This window comes from Prionailurus bengalensis, chromosome C1, assembly GCF_016509475.1.
Source record: "Prionailurus bengalensis isolate Pbe53 chromosome C1, Fcat_Pben_1.1_paternal_pri, whole genome shotgun sequence".
Lineage (NCBI taxonomy): Eukaryota > Metazoa > Chordata > Mammalia > Carnivora > Felidae > Prionailurus > Prionailurus bengalensis.
Genome location: NC_057345.1, coordinates 159,595,606 through 159,619,251, shown reverse-complemented (window position 1 = coordinate 159,619,251; position 23,646 = coordinate 159,595,606). Strand labels below are relative to the sequence as shown.

At 35.9% G+C, this 23,646-nt stretch overlaps 1 protein-coding gene across 6 annotated transcripts in view; it reads right to left on the bottom strand.

The window, feature by feature from the left end:
• Window positions 1-23,646, bottom strand: part of UBR3 (ubiquitin protein ligase E3 component n-recognin 3) — a 241,062-nt gene that overhangs the window by 72,250 nt on the left and 145,166 nt on the right. For 4 of the 6 annotated variants that reach the window (XR_006296850.1, XM_043577008.1, XM_043577004.1 and 1 more), the window contains 5 exons: window positions 21,400-21,549; window positions 12,997-13,130; window positions 7,061-7,171; window positions 2,035-2,247; window positions 441-577 (listed from right to left, as the gene is read on the bottom strand). Coding sequence is in view for 5 of the 6 variants with exons in the window: in XM_043577008.1 (XP_043432943.1) it covers window positions 441-577; window positions 2,035-2,247; window positions 7,061-7,171; window positions 12,997-13,130; window positions 21,400-21,549 (745 nt within the window). In the remaining variant the exon portion in view is untranslated. The remainder of the gene's footprint in view (window positions 1-440; window positions 578-2,034; window positions 2,248-7,060; window positions 7,172-12,996; window positions 13,131-21,399; window positions 21,550-23,646) is intronic. The other 2 variants (XM_043577005.1, XM_043577007.1) reach the window with 1 other exon arrangement.

Sequence of the window (23,646 nt, the reverse complement as noted above, 5' to 3'; positions counted from 1 at the left end):
AAAACAAAGAAAATAAGTTCTTCTTACTTATGAATTAAAAACAAATTAAAAGTGTTTAATACATTACCATGTTTTTGTTTACAGTATTATCACTTCTTGATAGGACTTGAACAGTGATTTCTTAACAACACCCTTCATATATAATACTCACATGCTTTGAGGTAGACTGTCCCAAAATGTTAACAATATACTTTTTCCCACATATCCTATAATACATAAGAACATTTCACCCAATATTTCATTAAAATAAAAACTCTTCAGAAAACGAAGGAAACCTGCATTTTTATGATCCTTTGAGGAATTTCTAAAACTAGCCATAATTTTAACCAACATAAAAAATACGTATCCTTTCTTCAAATAAATATGAATGGCAGTAAACAAACCAAAAAACCAACTACCAATGATAGGTAAATATTGAAGTACATAACATGTATACCTACCTAGCAACAGAATACATAAAGAGAAAATCATTGTCTGGTGAGCCTGGTGTCTTGCTATAGTCTCTATATTTTTTCTGAGTGGTATTTTTGATATCTTTCATAACAGATTCCATTTCTTTACTTAAGTTGGTTTCTGACTGCAAAAAAAGGAAACATATATAAAGTTTATTCATATTCACTTTCTCTAATATAGTCTACACTACAAGGTTTATCATATGAATACACTAGGAAATTAAAGTTAAAAAGTTAAAACAAATGTACATTAACTTTCTACCATAAATATATTTACTGTACAAAGATAAAATAGATTAAGAAATATTTTCTCTTATCTTATCCTAATTCTATATTGTGATTGGGTAACCTATAATCTAACCATGAACTAACCACACAAACCTATATGCTAAACAAATGAGTAGATGTCATTAAAATAATATTTTGGAACAGTTTTCATGTTTATAAACAACCTGATTTTCATTTAAGTGCATTTCTCAAACACTAATATTGATGTCCCTTGCTTTAAGCATATTTTAAACACGTAAAAATTTGGATTTACAAAAGAAGAAAACTACAGACTCTAAAATTATAGTCTTCAACGGAGAAAAGAAACTGCCAAGAGATGAATCTTTCAGAGTAGCTTTTAACTATAAATTTCTGTCCCAAAAGTCAAATATTAATAGTTTTCATACATTTACTGCTTAAACTAGGCACAGCTATGACTTCTTTCAGGGACCACATCATAAACCTGTATTAAAGGGGAAATATTTAACAATTTAAATCAAATTAAAAAATACTGGAGCGCCTGGGTGGCTCAGTCGGTTGAGCATCCGGCTTCGGCTCAGGTCATGATCTCACCGTTTGTGAGTTCGAGCCCTGTGTCCGGCTCTGTCCTGACAGCTCAGAGCCTGGAACCTGCTTCAGATTCTGTGTCTCCCTCTCTCTCTGCCCCTCTCCTGCTCACGCTCTGTCTCTGTCTCTCAATAATAAATAAATGTTTAAAAAAATAATTTAAGAAATAAAATTTAAAAATCCTACTGAATGGGATAAAAGATGGGTTCACTTACACCAAGTCCCACAGTAAAACAGACTGACTTGTGAATGGTTCAATCAAGTGTATGATATTTTATCTAACACACACACAATGTATGCAAATCTATAACTATACACATAAAAAGTGTGTATGTGTACACATATCATCTTAATCCTAATATACCTAACAGACATATTTTAAAGTGGTTAGACTACGCTTCACATTACAAGATACATATGTATGTAATTTATTTGTTTGTTTGGTTTAAGATTTCAACATCTTAAAAGAGTCTAACCATATCTAAGTTTATAGAATTTCATGATCTGGAAGATGTATATTAAAACTATAACAATTTAGATGAAGGAAAAAGTATAGCCTTGGGTAAGAATTTGTTCCATTATTCTCATTTTTGTTTGTAGCAACCACAAACAGAAGAGAAAAACATCTAAAAGCAATTTCTATTAAATGTTTAAAGGTCCAGAGCAATTCGGAAAGGGAATGAAAATGAAAGGAAGGAAAATGAGAGCTGAAAGCATAGCTGAGGTCACCAGGGTATTTCTGCCTTACACTGATGCTTACTGGGAAAGCTCCCGGCCGTCCCTGCAGCTCCTCCACTTCCTTTATGAGGTCTTGTATGCTTTTGTTACTAGGACGTTGCCAAAGGTTACTTTCCACATTACTTCCAGGATAACAAGGAAGAACACTGTTAGCAAATTGCCTGCAGAGAGGACACGTGAATTCTCCTTTGTCCACTGAGAAGCCCTGAAGAACCTGGTCATTCTAAAAGATGAAATAAACATACAAATTTATAATGCACACCTCTACAGAAAACAAAATTTACATCATTACATTTTATGGTAAACAAATGAACCATACAAAAAAAAAAAAAAGACATCCCTAGGGGTACCCAGGTGGCTCACTCAGTTAAGCATCCAACTTCAGTTCAGGCCACGATCTCACATTTGGCAGGTTTGAGCCCCGCATCAAGCTCTCTGTTGTCAGCATGGATCCCACCCCAGATCCTGTGCCCTCCCTCTCTGCTCCTCCCCTGCTTGTGCGTGCACGTCCTCTTTCTCTCTTGATGAAGAATTGACAACTTTTGAGAATTAAGCCTTAAAAACGTGATGTGTCTTTAACTGCCAAACACAACTGACTGGACTTCATGCAGTGGATTTGTTTAGGATTAATGGATGGGGAAAGATTCAGTTATAGTATTCAGAACATAAGTGTAAGAGGAGGGGAATTAATTTATCACCCTTTTCTTCAGATGTTTCTGATAGAAAGAGGAGGAAAGAGAATTTTTTAAAGAGACACATAAGTGTATATGCCTAGGAAAATTCTTGTTCACGAGAGACTGCTATACATGCTAACTAACCAGAAAACTTAAGGCAGGAATCCAGACGGTTACATTTGTTCCTTTCTTTTGCATGACACCACCACACATCTGTTTTGCTCTTTAGGCCACTGCTATTTAGTCCTAACCACTATATTACTCTTTTTCTCAGCAGTCTCTTTCTTATTCTGCCACTAACCTAATGTTCTATCTCAAAATATGTTTTAATGTATTAATGTAAATGTACAAATGCTACAATATGACCATTATCACAAACAAGACAAAAATAATGAGCAAAAAAGGATACAAAGAGAAGAAAATGAATCTGTCTATGGTTACAAAGGTAATGACAATGTCAGGATGAATTTAAATTTCCCCACTCTTTTTTGTTTTTAATTTTTTTTATGTTTACTTATTTTGAGAGAGAAAGAACACACACAAGTGGGGAGGGGCAGAGAGAAGGAGAGACAGAATCCTTAGCAGGCTCCACATCATCAGCACAGAGCTCTATGCGGGGCTTGAACCCACAAACCACGAGATCATGACCTGAGCTGAGATCAAGAGCTGGACACTTAACCAACTGAGCCACCGAGGTGCTCCTAAGTTCCCCACTCTTAATTGCTTTATCTCGGATCTCAAATACTTTGACTAAAAGAACAAAATTCTACTTTTTTCACTTTTGACACTTCTTTTAAGTTCTTAAAAATATAACACCATGTCTTCTTAAATCCAATTCTGCAAATATTTGTTAAGCTCCTAACATGTGTCAAATGCTGTGCCAGGTGATAGCATAAAGACTTAAGGTACATCTTCACTTAAGGTCCTAACAATATAAAAGCAAATAGAAACGAATAAATTATAACAATAGTGTGAAAAATACAACAGAGAAGGCTTCTCAGAGGAGACTTGTGAGCTAAGTTTTAAAGATATACAAGAAGAGTAGAGCATACTAGATGGTTGGGGAAAGGGTCCTGATATCACTGAAGAACGTTCTATGATAAGCTCCTCTATAATTTAATTTTAAAGAATGCTAGATCCCCCTCTTTGCCTTGATTGAAAATGTGTTCTTTCCTAAAGCCTCTCCAGAAGCATTCTCAAGTAGGCACTGCTCATTCTCCCACATCCCTCCCACCTAGTATCCTTCTCATCTCCAGTGCTGGCTTGAGATCTTTACTCTTGCATTCTCCCATGTTTGTGGCTAATGTCATTTGGTGACATCACCCTTTTCCTTCCTTTTTACTGTCATCCACTGCCCTCCATCACTCAGGAGTTTGGTACCTAAATCAGTTTTCCTCATCGCTCCAAGTCCCGTCATCCTCCTGTGCAACTTCAGTGTGTAACGGAGACAACCAATCTTACATCTCAGTCTATCACCTCTCTGACCTCATTATTTCTTATAGCTTTGACCTCCACTCTACTCCAGCACCTGCTACCATGACTATCCCCTTATACTGAAATGACCCCAAAGTGTCCGTATCTGAAAATATTAAATCCAAACAGCTTACATTCTGACTGCCAACTCCTAGCTGTCTTAGTTCCTCCTTTTTTCCCCACTTTATCCAGCCTTTCCTCTCCTGCCTATACACCGTCTACCACTTCAAAAACTCTTCGGTCAATACTTCTCATTCCCTGTCCATTTGTCCTTCTATCATGCACACTCCACAAAACCTTCATACAAAATTAACCCAATGTATGGCTTCTCCAATTCTACACTTGAATTAAGGGTTGTTATGGAATACTGAAATAGCTTCTTGCTACAAACTGTTTCCACGCCAACTGAGCCCTGAATACTTCCTGACAATCTCTCTCCAACATCCTATGAAGCACTCTCTCACCCAATTCCGAAGTGTTTCTTCCAAACCACCTCCTCACTTGTCAAGTCCCTTCACTCACCTGAGCCTTGCCCCTTTTACTCTAGAAGCATAAAGCTACACTTCCTATCTCAGAAAAGAGAGTCATGACAGCTCCTTCTGCTTCCTACCTTCTCCCATCTCAATATCTAATTAATAAATCTCACAAGTCCTTCCATCTACTTCCTTCTACTCTCTTTGCTAATATCTCCTAACTAGTCCTCCAACCATACTGCTGCCAACGTGATCCACCTAATGTGACTCTTATTCCCAATCAAAATCTTTCAATGATCACCTGATTCCTTCCTCCCTCTGACACTCCACATGCTATCTCTCACCACATCCAGAAGACCTTTCTTCTAAATATATTTCAAATCTCTAAGCTCTTCTCCATCTCCAGTGCCATGACTAACCCCAAGCCACCATCATTTTGTACCTCATTGCATTCTTTCTTACTCTCCTGCAATCCCACCATAATCCCCTACCATCTACACAATTACCACAATGATCTTTCTGAACATATCTCTGCTTAAAAGTCTTAAATGGCTTTAATGGCTCTCTGTAAAGAACCTATCTAAACAAAGTCCAAGTTCCTTACATGAACTACCAGGTCCTCTACAGTATGACCCCTAATCTTCCCTTATCTCTCATCACTCAAGCACCTTAATTCATCAAATGTTCTGGCACTTGGCAGATGTTCCAAAAAGGCCCTGTGTATACCTCATAACACTCAGCACATACACCATCTCATGCAATCCATAGTAAACTCCTAAAGGGAAGGAACTGTGTCTTATTCACTGATGAATCCCCAATGTCTATCAAAGTATCTGGAACACTGTAAGCACTGAATAAATATTTGTTGAATGAACGACTGAATGGAGATACATGAAAAATGGATAATGTGCTTAAGGAACCATTAATTAGCTTATTAATGCTGAATTGATGAAAGATAAAGCTGAAGCAACAACAGGCAAGACCAGATCATGAAGTGCCCTGAATGCCATTCAGAGAAGAGTGGACTTTATCCCATCAGGAAGAATTCAGTAAAGGACTTTAAGCCAATGACATATGTCATCGGATTTACATATTAGAAAGATCAATGTAATGAATAAATCAGACTTGGAGTAAGGAAACTGATAAGAAAGCAATTGCAATAGTCAAGATGAGAAATGAAGGCATACACAAAAAGGCAGAAGCAACAATAATGAGAGTATAGTCAAGTGAGATTTAAGAAACAGAATTAATAGAATTTGCTAAATGAATGTGATAGGGAAGGATAAGAAGGGAAAAATAGGAATCCACTGCTTCTGAGCTAGGAATCAGGGAATAGAGAAGACCACCTTCTAAGAAGTTGAGCTAAGAAAAAGAGAAAAACTGCAGCTACAGGGGAATGCAAAGTCAAACGAAGGAATTCTGAATGGCAGGGACCTGAGCATCTTTATGGACTGAAAAGAAACAATAGAATGGGCAGAAAAACTTAAGATACGGAATAAAAAGAGGTTACTTACTAATAGATCAAAGCTCCTAAGGTGATGGGAGAAAGGAATATTAGAGCATAAACAGAAAAATTATTCCTGAACAGAAGAAGGAATACTATCTCAAAGAGTAGAGAAGAAAAGGATTGGTTGGGATGCAGACTCATTTATCAGGGAATAGATCAGCAAAGTAGGAAGCTAAGGTAGCGTGTGACAGAAAGCCACTGTTTTCTTGGTAACAAAGAGACAGAATCTGATGAGGGGAAAGGAATCTTGGAGTTTAGGCAAAGAGCCTGGGATAGAGGAGGCAAAGGTTTGGAATAGCTGCTGGGGACACTAAGAGAGGAAACCGATCAAAGACAGGTAAATGAATCGATAAATAATATCTACAATCTGTGACCCTAGTTTAAGCCACTATTATATAGGAAACCACAAATTTACAGACATACCACTTAACTTAGTTTTATGGTTTTTCTGGAGGGGTAGCTGCCTGGGTCTAAAACCAAGGGAGGAGGATTAAATGAATGATATTCAGAGCAGAATAGGCACTGTTCAAAAAAGTGAGGCTAGGAAGAACTAACGCTAGGGAAAATATAAAGGAGTTAAAGGACTAGAGATCTTGATGTCTGAAGCAAAACACGCTAATGAAAATGAAATAAGAAAATCTGAAGAGTGATCATATAACAAAATGATATAGTAGGATATTAAAGCATAGTATTTCAGAGCTAGAGTAGCAAAGTCTAGAATTACTACCATGGAAATCAGTTGCTAAAGTGAAGTAAAAAAAAATGAAATTCCTAAAGCTGAAGGGGTCAGGGAATTACAAGGCTGAATAGTTCAAATGGCAATCAAAATCACCCAAGATGAACTGGGATATATATGCTATAAAAATATTTAATACCTGGAAAGATACATACACCTTTAAATCAACTTACCCGTAATGATTCCATGTAAGATTTATGACAATCTATATGTAACGTGTGGCCACAGGTCTGTACATAAACACCTCCTTCCCAGCCAATTGATACTGCCAATAGACAAGAACTCTTAAAAAAAAAAAAAGAGACAATACATTAATGTTTAAGAAGCATAAACATACCTAAACATATCCACATAAACCTCTGAATGATTTCATACCATTATACTAATGTGAACTTCATATATTTATGATATAAAGTAACACCCAACTTGACAGCACCAAGGCAGTATCTTTAAACTTGAAATACCATAAAGTTGTAGCTTCCAAATATCTAGGCTCATAATGAAAGAGAGCAACTATAAATTACACTTTCTCTACCCCATGAAATATAAACTCTTGATATTATAGTTCACTATAAACTATTCTGCTATCGATTATTTTACCTGCTCTGTGATATCTGACATTAACAACTTCTTTCTTTTACTGTAATTCCAGTGTAGTTAATACACAGTGTTCTATTAGTTTTAGGTGTACAATACAGTGATTCAATACGTCCATACATCATCCAGTGCTCATCATGACAAGTGCATTCCTTAATCCTATTTCACCCCTCCCTCCCCACCCACCTCCCCTCTGGTAACATCAGTTTGTTCTTTACAGTTAAGAGTCCATTTCTTTTGTTGTCTCTCTCTTTTCTTCCCTTGCTTATTTGTTTTGTTTCTTAAATTCCACATATAAGTGAAATCATATGATATTTGTCTTTCTCTGACTGACTTATTTTGCTAGCATTATACTCTCTAGCTCTATCCATGTCATTGTAAATGGTAAGATTTCATTCTTTTTTATGGCTGAAAGGGTTAGTATCTGAAATATATAAAGAACTTATCAAGCTCAACACCCCAAAAATAAATAATCCAATTTAAAAATGGGCAGAAGACATGAACAAACACTTCTCCAAAGAAGATATCCAGATGACCAACAGACACATGAAAAGATGCTCAACATCACTCATCACCAGGGAAATGCAAATCAAAACTACAATGAGATACCATCTCACACTTGTCAGAATGGCTAAAATCAAAAACACAAGAAACAACAGGTGTTGGTAAGGATGTGGAGAAAAAGGAACTCTCATCCACTGTTGGTGGGAATGCAAATTGGTACAGCAGCTGTGGAAAACAGTATGGAGATTCCTCAAAAATCGAACTACCTTGTGATCCAGTAATTGCATTACTGGGTATTTGCCCCCAAAATACAAAATTCCTAATTAAAAGGATACATGCATGCCTATGTTCATAGCAGTATTATTTATATAGAAGTTGTGGTATAGATAGACAGATGGATGGATAGATAGATAGATAGATAGATACAATGGAATAACAAGTTTTTTTCTTTCTTGTCCCTTCAATGTTTATATTCCTCAAGGCTCTTTGTACCACTCTCTTCTTACTAGAAGTGTTCTCTGAGTGATTTAATCAGTAAATCTGACTACTCTCCAAACTTGGATCACTTGTCTTAGTGACAGATACAACCACTCAACTCCCAAGCAGAAATCTCTAGTTTGATGTCCCTCAGATAACATTAAAAAATATGTCACTGGGTGCCTGGGTGGCTCAGTTGGTTAAGTGTCAGACCCTTGATTTCAGCTCAGGTCATGATCTCACAGTTCATGGGACTGAGCCCTGTGCTGGGCTCCATGCTGATAGCACAGAGTCTGCTTGGGATTCTCTCTCTCCTCCTCTCTCTGCCCCTCCCCTACCCACACACACACTCTGTCTCATAATAAATAAATAAACATTTGTTTTAAATGTGTCATAAATTTGTCTTTTTTCCCCCATGAATCTTTCTTTTCCTCTTGGTTTAAAAACTCCACAATCTTTTCAGTCACCAAATCAGAATGCTAAGAGTTATTCTACATCACATTCTTTCTTTTACACCACAGTATTAGCTCCCAAACTATGCAGATTCTATCTCCTAAATAAAACATGATTTGGGCCCCTCCTCTTCATTTCCACTATAACATTCATGTCTGCATCATTTGTTGTGGGGGAGGAGGTTTTTCAACAAAGTTTTTTAACTGGTCACCTTGATGCCAATTTCTTCTCTCCATAATGCATCACCCTCCATACATCTTTCTGGACTACAAATTTGGTCATAAGATAACCCCAAAAAGTACCTTAACATTTACATGGGTTTAATAGAATATACAATAAAGAAGGGACCCAGATTATATAAGCAACTACAATACCCTTTTGAAATCTGTTCTACAAGTTAACTTTTTTAATCTCCTCTTTTTCTTATATCTTCAACTCTTCCTTCTCTCCTTCTCTACTAATTCCTTCCCCTCAACCTATACACAGGCTTAGACTTTTCCTCCTAAAATAATCCTCTTCGAATTTTCATTTGGCCTCTATCAAACACTATTTGGGCCTGAACTTGAGTTCAGTTCACCCTCTAGAGTCTGTAGTAAACAGACGACCAGGCCAGAGCAAAATTAGGAAAAAGGTCTAACATGGGTGATAGCACATGATGAAAGATTTGAGAGCCACTAAAACTGAGTATAGCTTTAAACTTTATTTTTACTTTGGAAAGAAATTTTTACAATATAATGTAAGATGACCAAATAATCTTTAAACAATAGTAAACAAAATTCTAATGTTAAATGAATGTTCTAATGTTCTAAAAGAATTCTAATGTTCTTCATGAACATCTGAAAGTTGAAAATATTACACGGTGCAAAATGCCTTTCCAGCCTATTTAAAGATGTGTAGCAGCACAAATCAAATACTCACAGCAGGTGAGCTAGCTTCTATTGTTACAAATCAGAATAGCAATAGGAGACCTGCTCATCTTTATTTTTATGTTTTGGAGAGCTTGAAGTAGAAACAGATTTAGATCATTTTAGAATGGTTAGTAGTCAGTTAATAAGCTGCTCTCTTTGGCAATGTAGTATAAAAATGTAATTTATCTTACTTCTTTTTTTAATGTTATATTTATTTATTTTATTTTGAGAGAGAGAGCAAGAGAGAGCACCCAAGCACAGCAGGGGAGAGACAGAGACAGAGACAGAGAATCCTAAGCAGGCTCTGCACTGCCAGCACAGAGCCCGACACAGGGCTTAATCCTACGAATCGTTAAGATCATGACCTGAGCTGAAATCAAGAGCCAGACGCTTAACCAACTGAGCCACCCAGGTGCCCCTTTCATTTTAATAAATCAGCTTTTAAAACTAAAATCAGTATGCCATGTGTCTAAGTAACTGTTAGATTTCTTGTTTGAATCAGAGTCAAAACAAAAAGGCAGGAAAATATTTACTAACATGAGACTAATATTTTAGGAAGACTTCAACAATGTGCCCACACCACTGTGCTAAGAATTGCTTAACACTGAATCTTCATAGCCTCAATATTTATTAAAACATTACCAAAAAAGGAATGAAAAGTTTACCAAGACCACTCAGTTATATATGGCAGAGTCCAAGTTCAAACCCAAGTCTATCTGACTCCAAAGCTCGGGCTCCCGCCCTACTCTGTCCTCTCTCTCATAATATAATACTCCCCGTTTCAATGGCACTACTGCCTTACACAACTAAAACTCTACAGGTTGACTCTGTAAAATGCATGCAACTGATACGAAGAGAACAATCTACATAGTTTAATTCTGTAATCAGAATCAGTGCTCATTAATTGAAACTCTTTTGCTGCATACAGTCTGTCTGCCTGTATACAAAATTAAGGTACTCTATGCTAGAGTAATTCAGTAAGAAATCCACTAAGCATCTACAACACACACAGCATGTGCTAGCCCCTGAGGAGACTGTAAAATCAATATAAGAATGGCCCTACACCTCTAGACGTATATAGTCCAGGGAGCACACCAGATATACAGAAAATAACCATTATGAAAGTAAAAAACTGTTGTATAAAAACATATATATTTAAGAATAAAATCCCATAATCATTAACAGAAACACAACAGAGATTCTGTCCAGTTCAGATTTCAGTTCAAAGTTCCTACAAAAAAGATTTTTTTTTTCTAGAAATGAATAACTATTCTGGCTGCTTTAAGAAAGAGATACCCTACTTTTTCTCTCCTTTATTAGAACTCCCCTTCCCTCAAAATTATTTTGTTCTTAAGTCTGGGTTATATTTCCATTGAATCAAGTTTTTTTCCTTTTCTGCTTGGCTCTAGGATTCATCCTTACTCATCTATTCTAAAGTGATTCGAAACGATAAAATTCAGGATTATGACAACAAAATAAAATCTAAATAAAGGTGATAGTAAATTTCTGCAAAAGAGGAACTTGGCACAGTTTCATTGTTTTCTTCAAAATTAAGATATTTATTGGTCTATGATTAATAAATTAACATACATATGCTGCAAAAAATTAAAGAAACAATACAGAATAAAGAAAAAGCATGAAAATGTATGTGTGTGTACATATGTATGCATACACACACACAGACTTTTTTTTTTTTTTTTTTTTTTTAAAGAGAGAGGGAGCAAACAGGGCAGAGGAAGAGGGAGAGAAAATCTTAAACAGATTCCATGCCCAGCATGGAGCCCGAGGCAGGGCTCAATCTCACAACCGTGAGATCATAAGTTGAGCAGAAATCAAGAGTCAGACATTTAACCTACTGAGCCACCCAGGCACCCCTCTTTTACCAAATAAGAATAATTTCATTGTAAAGCCTCTGAAAATATATGGGAACATGATCCTCACTACCTAACCCAAACTGCCTTATAAGGCCTAACTTGAGCCCTCTCACTGGGCTAGCTCGAATATTAAAAACACCACTCTACATTTATACTGACCTTTATAACATGTACAGTGATCTAAAGAAATTTCTAACCTGGTGGGTTACTGTATGAAAAAGCTCATATGAGGCCTTTTTTTGATAGATGAGAAAATGGAGTCCTAGTCTGTTTTTTTCTCAAGCTTACATGGCTAAGCAATGGCAGAATCAGGACCAAGCCCCAGTTTTTCTCAACTGTAACTCTTTCTACCCTACACAGTGCCTCCGTTACTAGAGCCATCATTTTCTCCAGAACCCACTAGAAACCTTCTCCTCAGTCCAAACTACTGAACCACATCCTACTCTGACTCCCATCATTACTAGGTCAGTTGCTGCTTATTCTCATTAAGTTTCTGTCTTCCACATCTCCTACTAGTTTCTTCCATTTAATCCAGTGCGTTATGGGCAAAAAGGAATCATATGTGAAAATGTATCAAGATATTAATCTCATATAGCTAACTAAAAATAATGTTTCATTTCATATTTTAACTATTTTAAGTTATTATTATATATTTACTTAATTCAAGATACAGTAAATCCAAAAAACAACAGGTGAATGGAAACCCCATTTAATAATCCACTGAGAGAATACTGAAAATGGTACAGAAATTTTATAAGGAAGTTAACAATGCTGGTGCTGCTAAATAAACTAAGTTGACCTTCCAAGACCAATTAACACCTGAGTGCTAGATAGAGCCCCTAGATGTAAAGAGTTGGAAAAAAACCTATCAAGTTCACAACAACAAACCATAGAAGCCATTAATTAATCTGTCCCTACGTTTTAAAAGCATCATAATGAGATTTTATTGTATATGTTTAAAAGAAAGTAAAAGGAGGCAAAAATCTTCATAAAATATTCATGCCATAACTAAAAGTTTTTATAGAGGTAATACTTATCATTCCATTGAACTGAATTTATGTATCTTATAATAAATAACATTTAAAACACAGGTATGACATTTATAACCTAAAAAGTTTATTTATTACAGATTCCTATTTCCTTACTATCCATATATTAACTTTTTTTCTAATAAACTTCCAGATTCCAAATTAGAATGATATCTAGTAGAAGAAAAAATATAAAACTCTGGAGAGAAGTAACCATCAATTTTTCAGACAAACTATCACTACATGTATGATAAAAAAGGGTACTTACATCTTTAAAATAACGCTGTAATAATGAAAGCCTCACATCATGAACTGCTGCACATGTATCCCAAGGGTAAATCTGCTCCTCCTCAGTGATAGGCAATTTTTTTGGCTCAATGTTGTCACGGCACTGCCCCAAAACTACATTAACAACAGAAATAAGAGCTCATTAAATAACCAACCTGATTCAACATGATTCACTAAGTAAAGCTGTTATTTATCACAAGCTACTCTAATTATTCTACTACTGAATATTTTTAAACACCTAACAAAAAGTGATATTCTAGTTTTCTTCTAAAGAATAAATAAGTGTGAAATATGACAGTATTTATTTTTTGAAATAACACTAAAATATTAGTATGAACTCTGGGTGGATGGATAGATGGATGGATGATCAATCGATCAATCAATAGAGGATGAATGGTTTTCAAAATCTGTCCAGTGAAAAGGCCTAGAAGTTATGATTCTTTGGTATCAATAAACCTCACTTTTAAATATACTATTTCTCACTAAAAGTAAACAGAGATCCTTGGAGAAAAAGCTACATCCAGGGTTGGGGAAAAGTTCAAAGTGAGCCTGGAATTGTAATAAATAGCAAGGAGATATTCAAACACTGAGGTGCCTGGTCATGAGGACCTTCAGGAGTTTTGATGGTCAAATTCGAGAAAATTTGAGTTCTGAAAAGAATAATGATAGTAACAGATAACACATTCATCAATTCAGGCAAGGAACATCAAGTAAAGGGGTAAAGGGGTAAATTGTCAGGATCCCAACGTATCATCCTATAGACTACCTACCACCATAACCAAGTGATCAAACTTGGTTGGCATCACCAATAATGGGACAAGCTGTCACTATGAGCCTCCTAATGTGATGGAATGGGAGGGAACATCATGTATATAATGCCAATGTCAAAAATGTTTACCTTAAACCTAATAAGAAAATAACCACACGAATCCAGAACATGAACTATTCTACAGAAGATCTAGACTCTTCAAAAAATTTTAAAGGGGCTGGAGAAACCGTTTTATATTCAAGGAAACTAACAAGAATTGATAATTAAATGCAATGCATGATCTTTTTCTTGAAGAAAAAAAATCTGCTACAAAAAAAATTATTGGGGGGGGGGTCATGAGGGTGGGTCAGTCGGTTAAGAGTCTGACTCGGTTAAGTTTCTGCTCAGGTCATGATCTCACAGTTTGTGGGTTCAGGCCCCATGTCAGCACAGAGCCTGCTTGGGATTCTCTCTCTCTCTCTTTCTCTGCCCCTCTCCTGCCCATGCTCTCTCTCTCTCTCTTTCAAAATAAATAAACTTTAAAAATATACATACTATTGGGATAATTGGAACACAATAGATATTATATAAATTTCTTGGGTGTAATACAGACAGATAATATAGAAGAATATCCTTGTTCTTACAAGGATAAAACATCATGACATCTACCATTTTCTTCTAAAAAGTATGTGTGCATGTGTATATGAGTGTGTGTATAGACAAGAGAGGGAAAGAAAAACATGGCAATATGCTAACAATTGTTGAGTGCAAGTAAAGACTATTCTGTAGATACAAAATTTTCAAAATGAAAAGCTAGGAAAAGAGGTGTATAACAAAAGGGCAAAAATAATACTAAGATTTTATAACTGTAAAACATCAAAGCACAAAAAAAGGGAGGGGGGATAGAAACATACACTGCCATATATTACTATAAGACTCAATAAGCATGGGAAGACCATTCTTAGGGAAGGAGTATCAGGTATATAAATATGGACCCCAAGTTTTGAAGAGATTTACAGCAGCAGTAGAAAGAAAAAACAGAAGTAGGGAGATGCTAGCAACTAAAATATAATTAGCTATATGATATATAATCCTCTTAATACACTGCTGGATTTCATTTGCTAGGATTTTGTTGAGGATTTCTGCATCTACATTCATGAGATACTAGTCTATCATTTTCTTTTCTTGTGATGTCTTTATCTGGCTTTGGTATCAGGGTATGGCTGTCATCATAGAATGAATTAGAAAGTTCCCTCCTCCTTTTTTTTTTTTTTGAAAAGTTTGAGAAGTTTGAGAAGGACTGATGTTAATTCTTTAAATGTTTGGTAGCACAGGGGGCGCCTGGCTGGCTCAGTCAGTTAAGCATCTGACTTCAGCTCAGGTCATGATCTCACAGTTTGTAAGTTCAACCCCTGTGTCAGGCTCTGTGCTAACAGCTCAGAGCCTAGAGCCTGCTTCAGATTCTGTGTCTCCCTCTCTCTGTCCCTCCCATACTCATGCTCTGTCTCTCTCTCTCTCTCAATAATAAATAAACGTTAAACAAAACAAAAAAAAATTTTTTTAAGCAGTCAGTATTAAAAAAAAAAAAAAAAAGTAGGGGGGGAGGCGCCTGGGTGACTCAGTCGGTTAAGCATCCAACTTCGGCTCAGGACATGATCTCACGGTTTGTGAGTTCAAGCCCCAAGTTAGGCTCTGTGCTGACAGCTCAGAGCCTGGAGCCTGCTTCGGATTCTGTGTCTCCTTCTCTCTCTGCCCTCCCCAACTTGTGCTCTGTCTCTCTCTGTCTCTCAAAAATAAATAAATGTAAAAAAAAAAAAATTAAATGTTCGGTAGCATTGTGAGTGAAGTTGCCTGGTCCTGGACTTTTATTTGTTGAGAAGTTTTTGATTACTGATCCATTCTCTTTACCTGTTTAATGTCTATTCAGATTTCCCATTTCTTCTTGAGTCAGTTTCAGTAGTTTCTATGTTTCTAGGAACTTACCCATCTCACCTAAGGGTGAGATTGACAAATTCATTGACACAAAATTGTTCATAATATTCTTAGTCTTTTTTATTTCTGTAAGGCCTATTGTAATGTCCCCAACTTCCATTTCTGATTTTAGTTATTTGTGTGTTCTTTTATTCTGGGTCAGTCAAGCTGAAAATTGTCAATTTTGATGATATTTTCAAGAAACCAATTTTTGCTTTTGCTGACTCTTTCTACTGTCTTCCTATTCTCTGTTTCATTTATCTCTGTTCTAATCTTTATTATTTCTTTCCATAATCTAGCTTTGGGTTTAGCTTGCTCTTCTTTCCCTAGTTTCTTAAAAGTGTAGGGGCGCCTGGGTGGCGCAGTCGGTTAAGCGTCCGACTTCAGCCAGGTCACGATCTCGCGGTCCGGGAGTTCGAGCCCCGCGTCGGGCTCTGGGCTGATGGCTCAGAGCCTGGAGCCTGTTTCCGATTCTGTGTCTCCCTCTCTCTCTGCCCCTCCCCCGTTCATGCTCTGTCTCTCTCTGTCCCAAAAATAAATTAAAAATGTTGAAAAAAAAAATTAAAAAAAAAAAAGTGTAAAGTTAGGTTATTTATTTGGGATCTTTGTTTTTAATGTAAACATTTACAGCTATAAATTTTCTTCTGTGCACTATTTTCCCACAGATTTTGGTATATTGTGTTTTCATTTTCATCTATTAAGTATCTTCTAATTTCACTTGTAATCTCTTATTTAATTTCCACCTATTTGTGAATTTTCCAGTTTTTCTTCTGTTACTGATTTCTAGTTTCATTCCACTGTGATCAGAGAAGATACTTTAGATGATTTCAATCTTTTTAAATGTATTAAGACTTGTTCACGGCCTAATTCATCATCTATCTTGGAGAATGTTCCACGTACAATTGAGAAAGATGTGTACTCTTGTTGGATAAAGCATTCTATATAAGTTTATTAGATCTAATTGTTTTATACTGTTGCTAAAGTTTGTTTTATCTTCTTCTGTTTAGTTGTCCTATCCATTATTTAAAGTGGGGCACTGAAGTCTTCAACTATTATCGTCAAACTATTTCTCCATCAATTTTTGCTTCATATATTTCGGGTCTCTGCTGTTTGGTACATATTATGTTTAAAACTGTTTTTATTTTCTTGATGGATTGATTCATTTAACAATATATAATGTCCTTTTTGCTCTTGCAACAATGTTTTACTTAAAATCTATTGTGTCTGATATTAGCATTACCATCCCAGCTCTCTGTTGGTTACTATTTGTGCGGAATATTTTTTCACACCCATTTTCTTTTCTTTTTTTTTTTAATTTTAATGTTTATTTATTTTTGAGAGAGAGAGAGACAGAGTGAGAGCAGGGGAGGGGCAAAGGGAGGGAAACACAGAATCCAAAGCAGGCTCCAGGCTCGGAGCTGTCAGCACAGAGCCCAACGCAGAGCTTGAACCCATGAACCATGAGATCACGACCTGAGCCAAAGTCAGACACTTAACCGACTGAGCCACCCAGGCCCCCCCACACCCATTTTCAACCCATTTGTGCTTTTGGATCTAAAATGTCTAAGGGTGCCTGGGTGGCTAAGTTGGTTGCGCATCTTAGTTGATTTCAGCTCAGGTCATGACCTCATGGTCATGGGATTGAGCCCCAGGGAGGGCTCCACCTTGAGCGTGGGGCCTGCTTGGAGTTCTCTGTCTCCCTCTCCCCCTACCCAGCTTGAGCACTCTTTTTCTCTCTCAAAAACAAAAAAGGAAATAAAATGTCTCCTACAGTCTATTCATGTTTTTTAATCTATTCTGTTAATCTCTGCCTTTTAATTAAAGAGCTGAATGCACTTATATCTCAAGTAATTATTGATTTAGGATGATTTAATTTTCCCATTTTGCTATTTATTTTCTATATGTTCCTCAATTTGTTGTTCTAGTATACTGTATTGATTCCCTTCTCATTTCTTTTCTTTTTTAGTTTCTCCTTAAATAGTTACCTTCATTTTCTAACAATCAAGTAGGAATTAATCTGAACTTAGTTTCAATAGTATACAAAAATTCTGCTCCTTTACAGTTACATCTCTACTCCTTGCCCTTCATGCTTTTATCTATCTGAATTTTTCTACAAGAACATTGATACTTGGTTTAAAAACCTCAATCTGCATTGCTTTCCAGATTTAGTTCCTTCTTATTACATATATTTTTTTGTTTTTTTTAATTACATATGTGTTTAAAACACTATGAAGATTAAAACACTGGCATTAATTTTGGATTTTCTTAAATTCTACAAAGACTGTGGAGATTAATAATATGGAAAAGATCATATAACATTGTATTCTTCTCCTATGGAGAACTGAATCTCCCAAGTCAATAATATTTACAACAGGCATTCTGCACAATAGTGAGACAGCATATAAAGCAACACCTTTAGAACCCTTATCTCAAGCAGTTATTTTGAAGGGTTCGTAATCAAAATATAATCCAGCACAAGTCAAATGTTAGACTAAGGGGAGATATCATGGGACTTTTCTTTGATGCATGGTTTCAAAGTAGGCCAATAAGGAATCAATGGCCATAAAAAAGGTCTAGAGCAATAAGCACACCTAGCACCCAGACTGTGGTCTCCAAATACCATTTCCCACTAAAAGAAAGTAGGGCTTCTTAGAGAAATGGCTGATTCCTGGGTCAGAAATGTATAACTTGCCATGCCAGAAAATGTAAAGTTTGAAGTCTACATGAGTTGTGTCAAAAGAACTGAGGAAGTAACTTGAAGAGGCTCCAACTGAACAAAGAGGGAAGAATGTGATCCTCAATGAGAAACTAATTGCAACATATCATAATGATTTAAAAAGTACTAATTAATTATTTTGGGAAAGTGCTAAGGAATGGCTACCTCAATATTTTGAGCACTATCTAAGGGCAAGAATACAGTATTTACCCTGCCTTTTGCGTATAATTTATGTCTCAGAGTAATCAAAATAGTTGATGAAATAAAATTTCTTTTATAGAAGTATTTCAGCTAATAAACAAAAAAAGAGAAAGATTTGTGGATGAACTGATGAATCTAGCCAATAATCACAATTCATTGTGAATATTTCAAAAACAGAAAACAGAGTGGACAGAAGAACTAGGTAAACATCATAGAGATAAATTCAGTAAAATTCAAAACATTCTTAAATGACTTAATTTCTTCAAAAAAGTAAAACGTATGTGGATAGGAGGGCCCCTATTTGGGGGAAGGGAGAAGGAAGAGGGGAGATGAAAAGGGAGCTTATTAATTAAAAGACTACAAGGAGATTCGATAAGTATAAATTAATTAATTAAATAAAGTAAATAAGAAACAATTGGGGAATTTTATTTTTTTTATTAAAAAAAATTTTTTTTAACGTTTATTTATTTTTGAGACAGAGAGAGACAGCATGAACAGGGGAGGGTCAGAGAGAGAGGGAGACACAGAATCTGAAACAGGCTCCAGGCTCTGAGCGGTCAGCACAGAGCCCGATGCGGGGCTCAAACTCACAGACTGCGAGATCATGACCTGAACCGAAGTCGGATGCCCAACCGACTGAGCCACCCAGGCGCCCCACAATTGGGGAATTTTAAACACTGACGAGGTATTTTACTATACTGAGGAACTAATTTACTTACAAGTGACTGGGCTATATCTAAAAAACATGAACTTTCTTTTTAACTGAAACAGTGACATGTTTACAGATGAACTGAAATAATATATGGAATGTTCTTCAATATAATTCTGAGGAGGTGGGATAAATAAGATTAGCCAATCTGTCACTATTAAAGACTGATGGAGACATGGAAGTTAATTTTACTAATTTCTTTACTTCATTGTGCGGTTGAAATGTTCCATATCCAAATGTAAATAGATAAAAAGAGATCAAAATAAAAAAAGAAGTCAGAAGTAAGGAAAAATAAAAAGGGGTAAAAGGCACGATGTCAGTAGGTGTGTGAGGCTCAGAAAGAAAGGAAGGAAACAGCCAGAGATTTCACCTGCCACAGTTCCCAATTAAAATCACTCTTCAGATTTAACACTTTTTAATGTTAGTTTTTATTCACTTCCTTCTATCTATAAAAGATAAAAGAGCTATGTTATAGTAGAATTATCTAACATTAATAAGTTTAGCTAGTATGCAAAATTGTAAAAAGGATTAAATGAAGTGACAATCTGGTGAAAGTAACCTAAATATAAAATAATAAAAAAGATTAAAACAAAAAAAACCAAACTCTGCATAGGACAGAGATTTTGTTTTGCCTTGTTTCTTATTGTGACAGTATCTTGTACCTAGGTTCTCAATAAATATATGTGGAATGAAGGAATAAACAAAACATTACATTGATGATTATAAAGTATTTGGAGAAGAAGTTATAAAGAGTGGCAAAAATCTAATATGCTACTTTCCTCACAATAGTAGAAAACAGAAATAGCTACAAAACTAGTCAATACTCCCACCCATTTCCTTTTTAGTCAGCATTTCTGATCTTGACAGCTCTACTCCAATGTTCTATTCAACTGGGGTTTCCCAAATCAATTTTATTTTTAAGCAAGAAAAGTCACAAGAGGAGAAACTAATTACTAGACATCATATTAGATCCTTTTGCCTATATTACGTTACTTAACAAGTACAATAATCCTCGGAGGTCAATATTATCTCTATAGTTAAAAGAAAGCAACAAACTTGACCAGATTATGTCAAGCAATACCTGTATTTGAAGCCATTTCTCTTTCCACTTTACTATACTAATTGAAAGAATAAAAACCCTAGAAAAAAAGGCTTGGGAGAAATGTGTAAGAATTTTATTTTCTCTTTGCTTCACACAAACTCCTGCTGAAAATGGATTGAATTCATTGGGACAAAAATGTGTAAGAGCTATCACACCTTAAAATACTTCAGTATGGGAGAGGATGAAGGGCATTCAGACAAATCCTTCAAAAATTTTTCAAAGAAAATTTTTTTAACTATACATTGGCAAACATATCATTCAGCAGGCTGTTTCAAGAATGACTGCTTATAGGGGCACCTGGGTGGTTCAGTTGGTTAAGCTTCTGACTCTTCATTTCGGTCATGATCTCATGGTTCATGAGCTCGAGCCTCACATTAGGCTCTGCGCTGACAGTGTGGAGCCTGCTTGTGATTCTCTGTCATTCTTTCTCTCTCTCTCTCTCTCTCTCTCTCTCTATCCCTCCCCTGCTCTCTCAAAAAATAAACTAAAAAAATTTTAAAAAAAAGAATGACTGCTTCTAGTAGTTCAAAAAATAAAGGCAAACCTACCTGAATGTGCCTTATGTAATTAAAATATTTAAACTGACAGTATTTCTGGGCTTAAACTGCTTTCCAATTTTAAAACAATTAAACTGTCAAGAAAGCTAAACTCAGTTATTGGCCACCTACCATTGATAATATACCATCACACTTTAAGGAAAAAGACTGTGTAACATATAGAAAGACTTCTCTGTTAAGGGCTTCTTCTAACACTCATGTCCAGGAAAGTCAGATAAAGCCATGTTAAAAATCTTTGCTATACAGATCTAAATGGATCCTTGCTATATATATCTATAGTATATCCAAAGATATTAATTTATTAATACAGGTATTTATTAATCTGTTGTATATACTTTGGCTCTAAAATGTTCCCACTGAAAAATTACTTTGATTTTACCTGAGGATGCTTGTAATAGTACAACCAGTCCTGTAGGTCGGTCTTCAGAGGAGGGGCCACTTTGTCCACAAATAACACAATCATATACTGCCTCAGAAACTTGTGGCTCTGCTGTTGCGATCTCCATAGGAATATCGTTCTCAGGAGAATCTGGGGGGAAAAAGTTGCAGGTCTTAATTTCTGAGGAGAAAAATCTTTCTTCAATGAAAATACAGGGAAAAAAATTAAGTTCAAAAAATTCTGTGACCCACAACTATATGGTCAACTAATCTTTGACAAAGGAAAGAATATCCAATGGCAAAAAAAGTCTCTTCAACAAACGGTGCTGGGAAAACTGGATGGCAGCATGCAAAAGAATGAAACTGAACCACTTTCTTACAGCATACACAAAAATAAACTCAAAATAGATGAAAGACCTAAATGTGAGACAGGAAATCATCAAAATCCTACAGAAGAACACAGGCAGCAACCTCTTTGACCTCAGCTGGAACAACTTCTTACTAGAAACATCACTGAAGTCAAGGGAAACAAAAGCAAACATGAACTACTGGGACTTCATCAAGATAAAAAAATTTCTGCACAGCAAAGTAAACAATCAAAAAAACTAAAAGGCAGCCTACAAAATGGGAGAGGATATTTGCAAATCACATTAGCTGAAAGTATTTGGTCAGTATCCAAAAATCTATAAAGAACTTACCAAACTCAACACCCAAAAAACAAATAACCCAGTGAAGAAATGTGCAGAAGGCATGAATAGATACTTTTCCAAAGAAGACATCCATATGGCTAACAGACACATGAAAAGATGCTCAACATCACTCATTCTCAGGGAAATACAAACCAAACCACGATGAGGTACCACCTCACACCTGTCAGAATGGATAAAATTAACAACACAAGAAACACGTGGCAAGGATGTGGAGAAAGGGGAACCCTCTTGCACTGCTAGTGGGAATGCAAACTGGTCAGCAGTATGGAGCTTCCTTAAAACTAAAAATAGAACTACCCTATGATCCAGCAATTGCACTATAAGATATTTACCCAAAGAATACAAAAATACAGATTTAAAGGGATACATGCACCCTAATGTCTATGTTCCTCAACTGTAACTTGGATAATGCTTTTCTCAAGATTAGTCCTAGGTTATGGGTTTTAAGAACAAGACCACTGAGGTAAAGTACCATCTCATCACATCATACCAAAGTCATATTATCAACATGACATCACTATCAATATTTACCTGGAACATCTAGTTAAGGTAGTGCTTGCCAACTTTCTCTACTGTAACATTACTTTCTCCCATTCCACACTGTACTTTTTGGAAAGAAGTCACTAAGCACAGCCTACACTTAAGGAGTAGAGAGTTGTTCTACCTGCTTGAAGGTTGAGTTACCTACATAAATGGTTTGGAATTCCTCTGCATGGGAAATTTGTCTATTCGTCTTCATTCATTCAATCATTTATTTATATAAGTATGAATTCATGGATATTTATTTTGTACTCAGGGTTATAATCCAACACTACTTTATTTCCTTGCATAAACTGTGCCAACTTGGCCACTGGGAGCACTTTCAGTCTCCAACTCTAATCTATTACTACATGTATCATTTTAGCCTTCTCTTATCTATCTATAACCTACCACTCCAGTAGTGAGAAATCCAGCTCCCATCAGGCCACCATCTATTTACCTAATTGTTCAATCTCAGTATATTAGGATAGCAGTTGCAGAATAGTTAACCCATACTTCCACAGAAGGCATGTTATCAACCTCAGTGTCGATGTATAGTTCCTTTTATCTTCAGTATTCTAGACTTCACTAATTTCCAAAGTTACTTAGCCTCTTTTCTCCCCTTCCCCTAAATGAGGCTGTTTTGTGTATTTAAAATACAGTTAGAGCCTCTTGCCATATTCTGAAGTCCATTCTGGGACCTTCAACCTCTTAAGTGACTTTTTAAATTTGCATACATTAAAATTCACTCTGTCGTAAAATTCTACGGCTTTTGACAAAATGCATAGTTATGTATCCAACCATACAGTCTTATACAGAATAATTTCACTGCTCTAAAAAATACTTTGTGCTTCACTTACTTAAGTCCCTTCCCCAACCCTGGTCACCACTGATTTGTTCACCATCTCTATAGTTTTGGCCTTTCCAAAATGCCATATAATTGGAAACATACAGTATATAGCCTTTTCAGACTGACTATTTGCACTAAGCAATATGAATTTAAGATTCATCCATGTCTT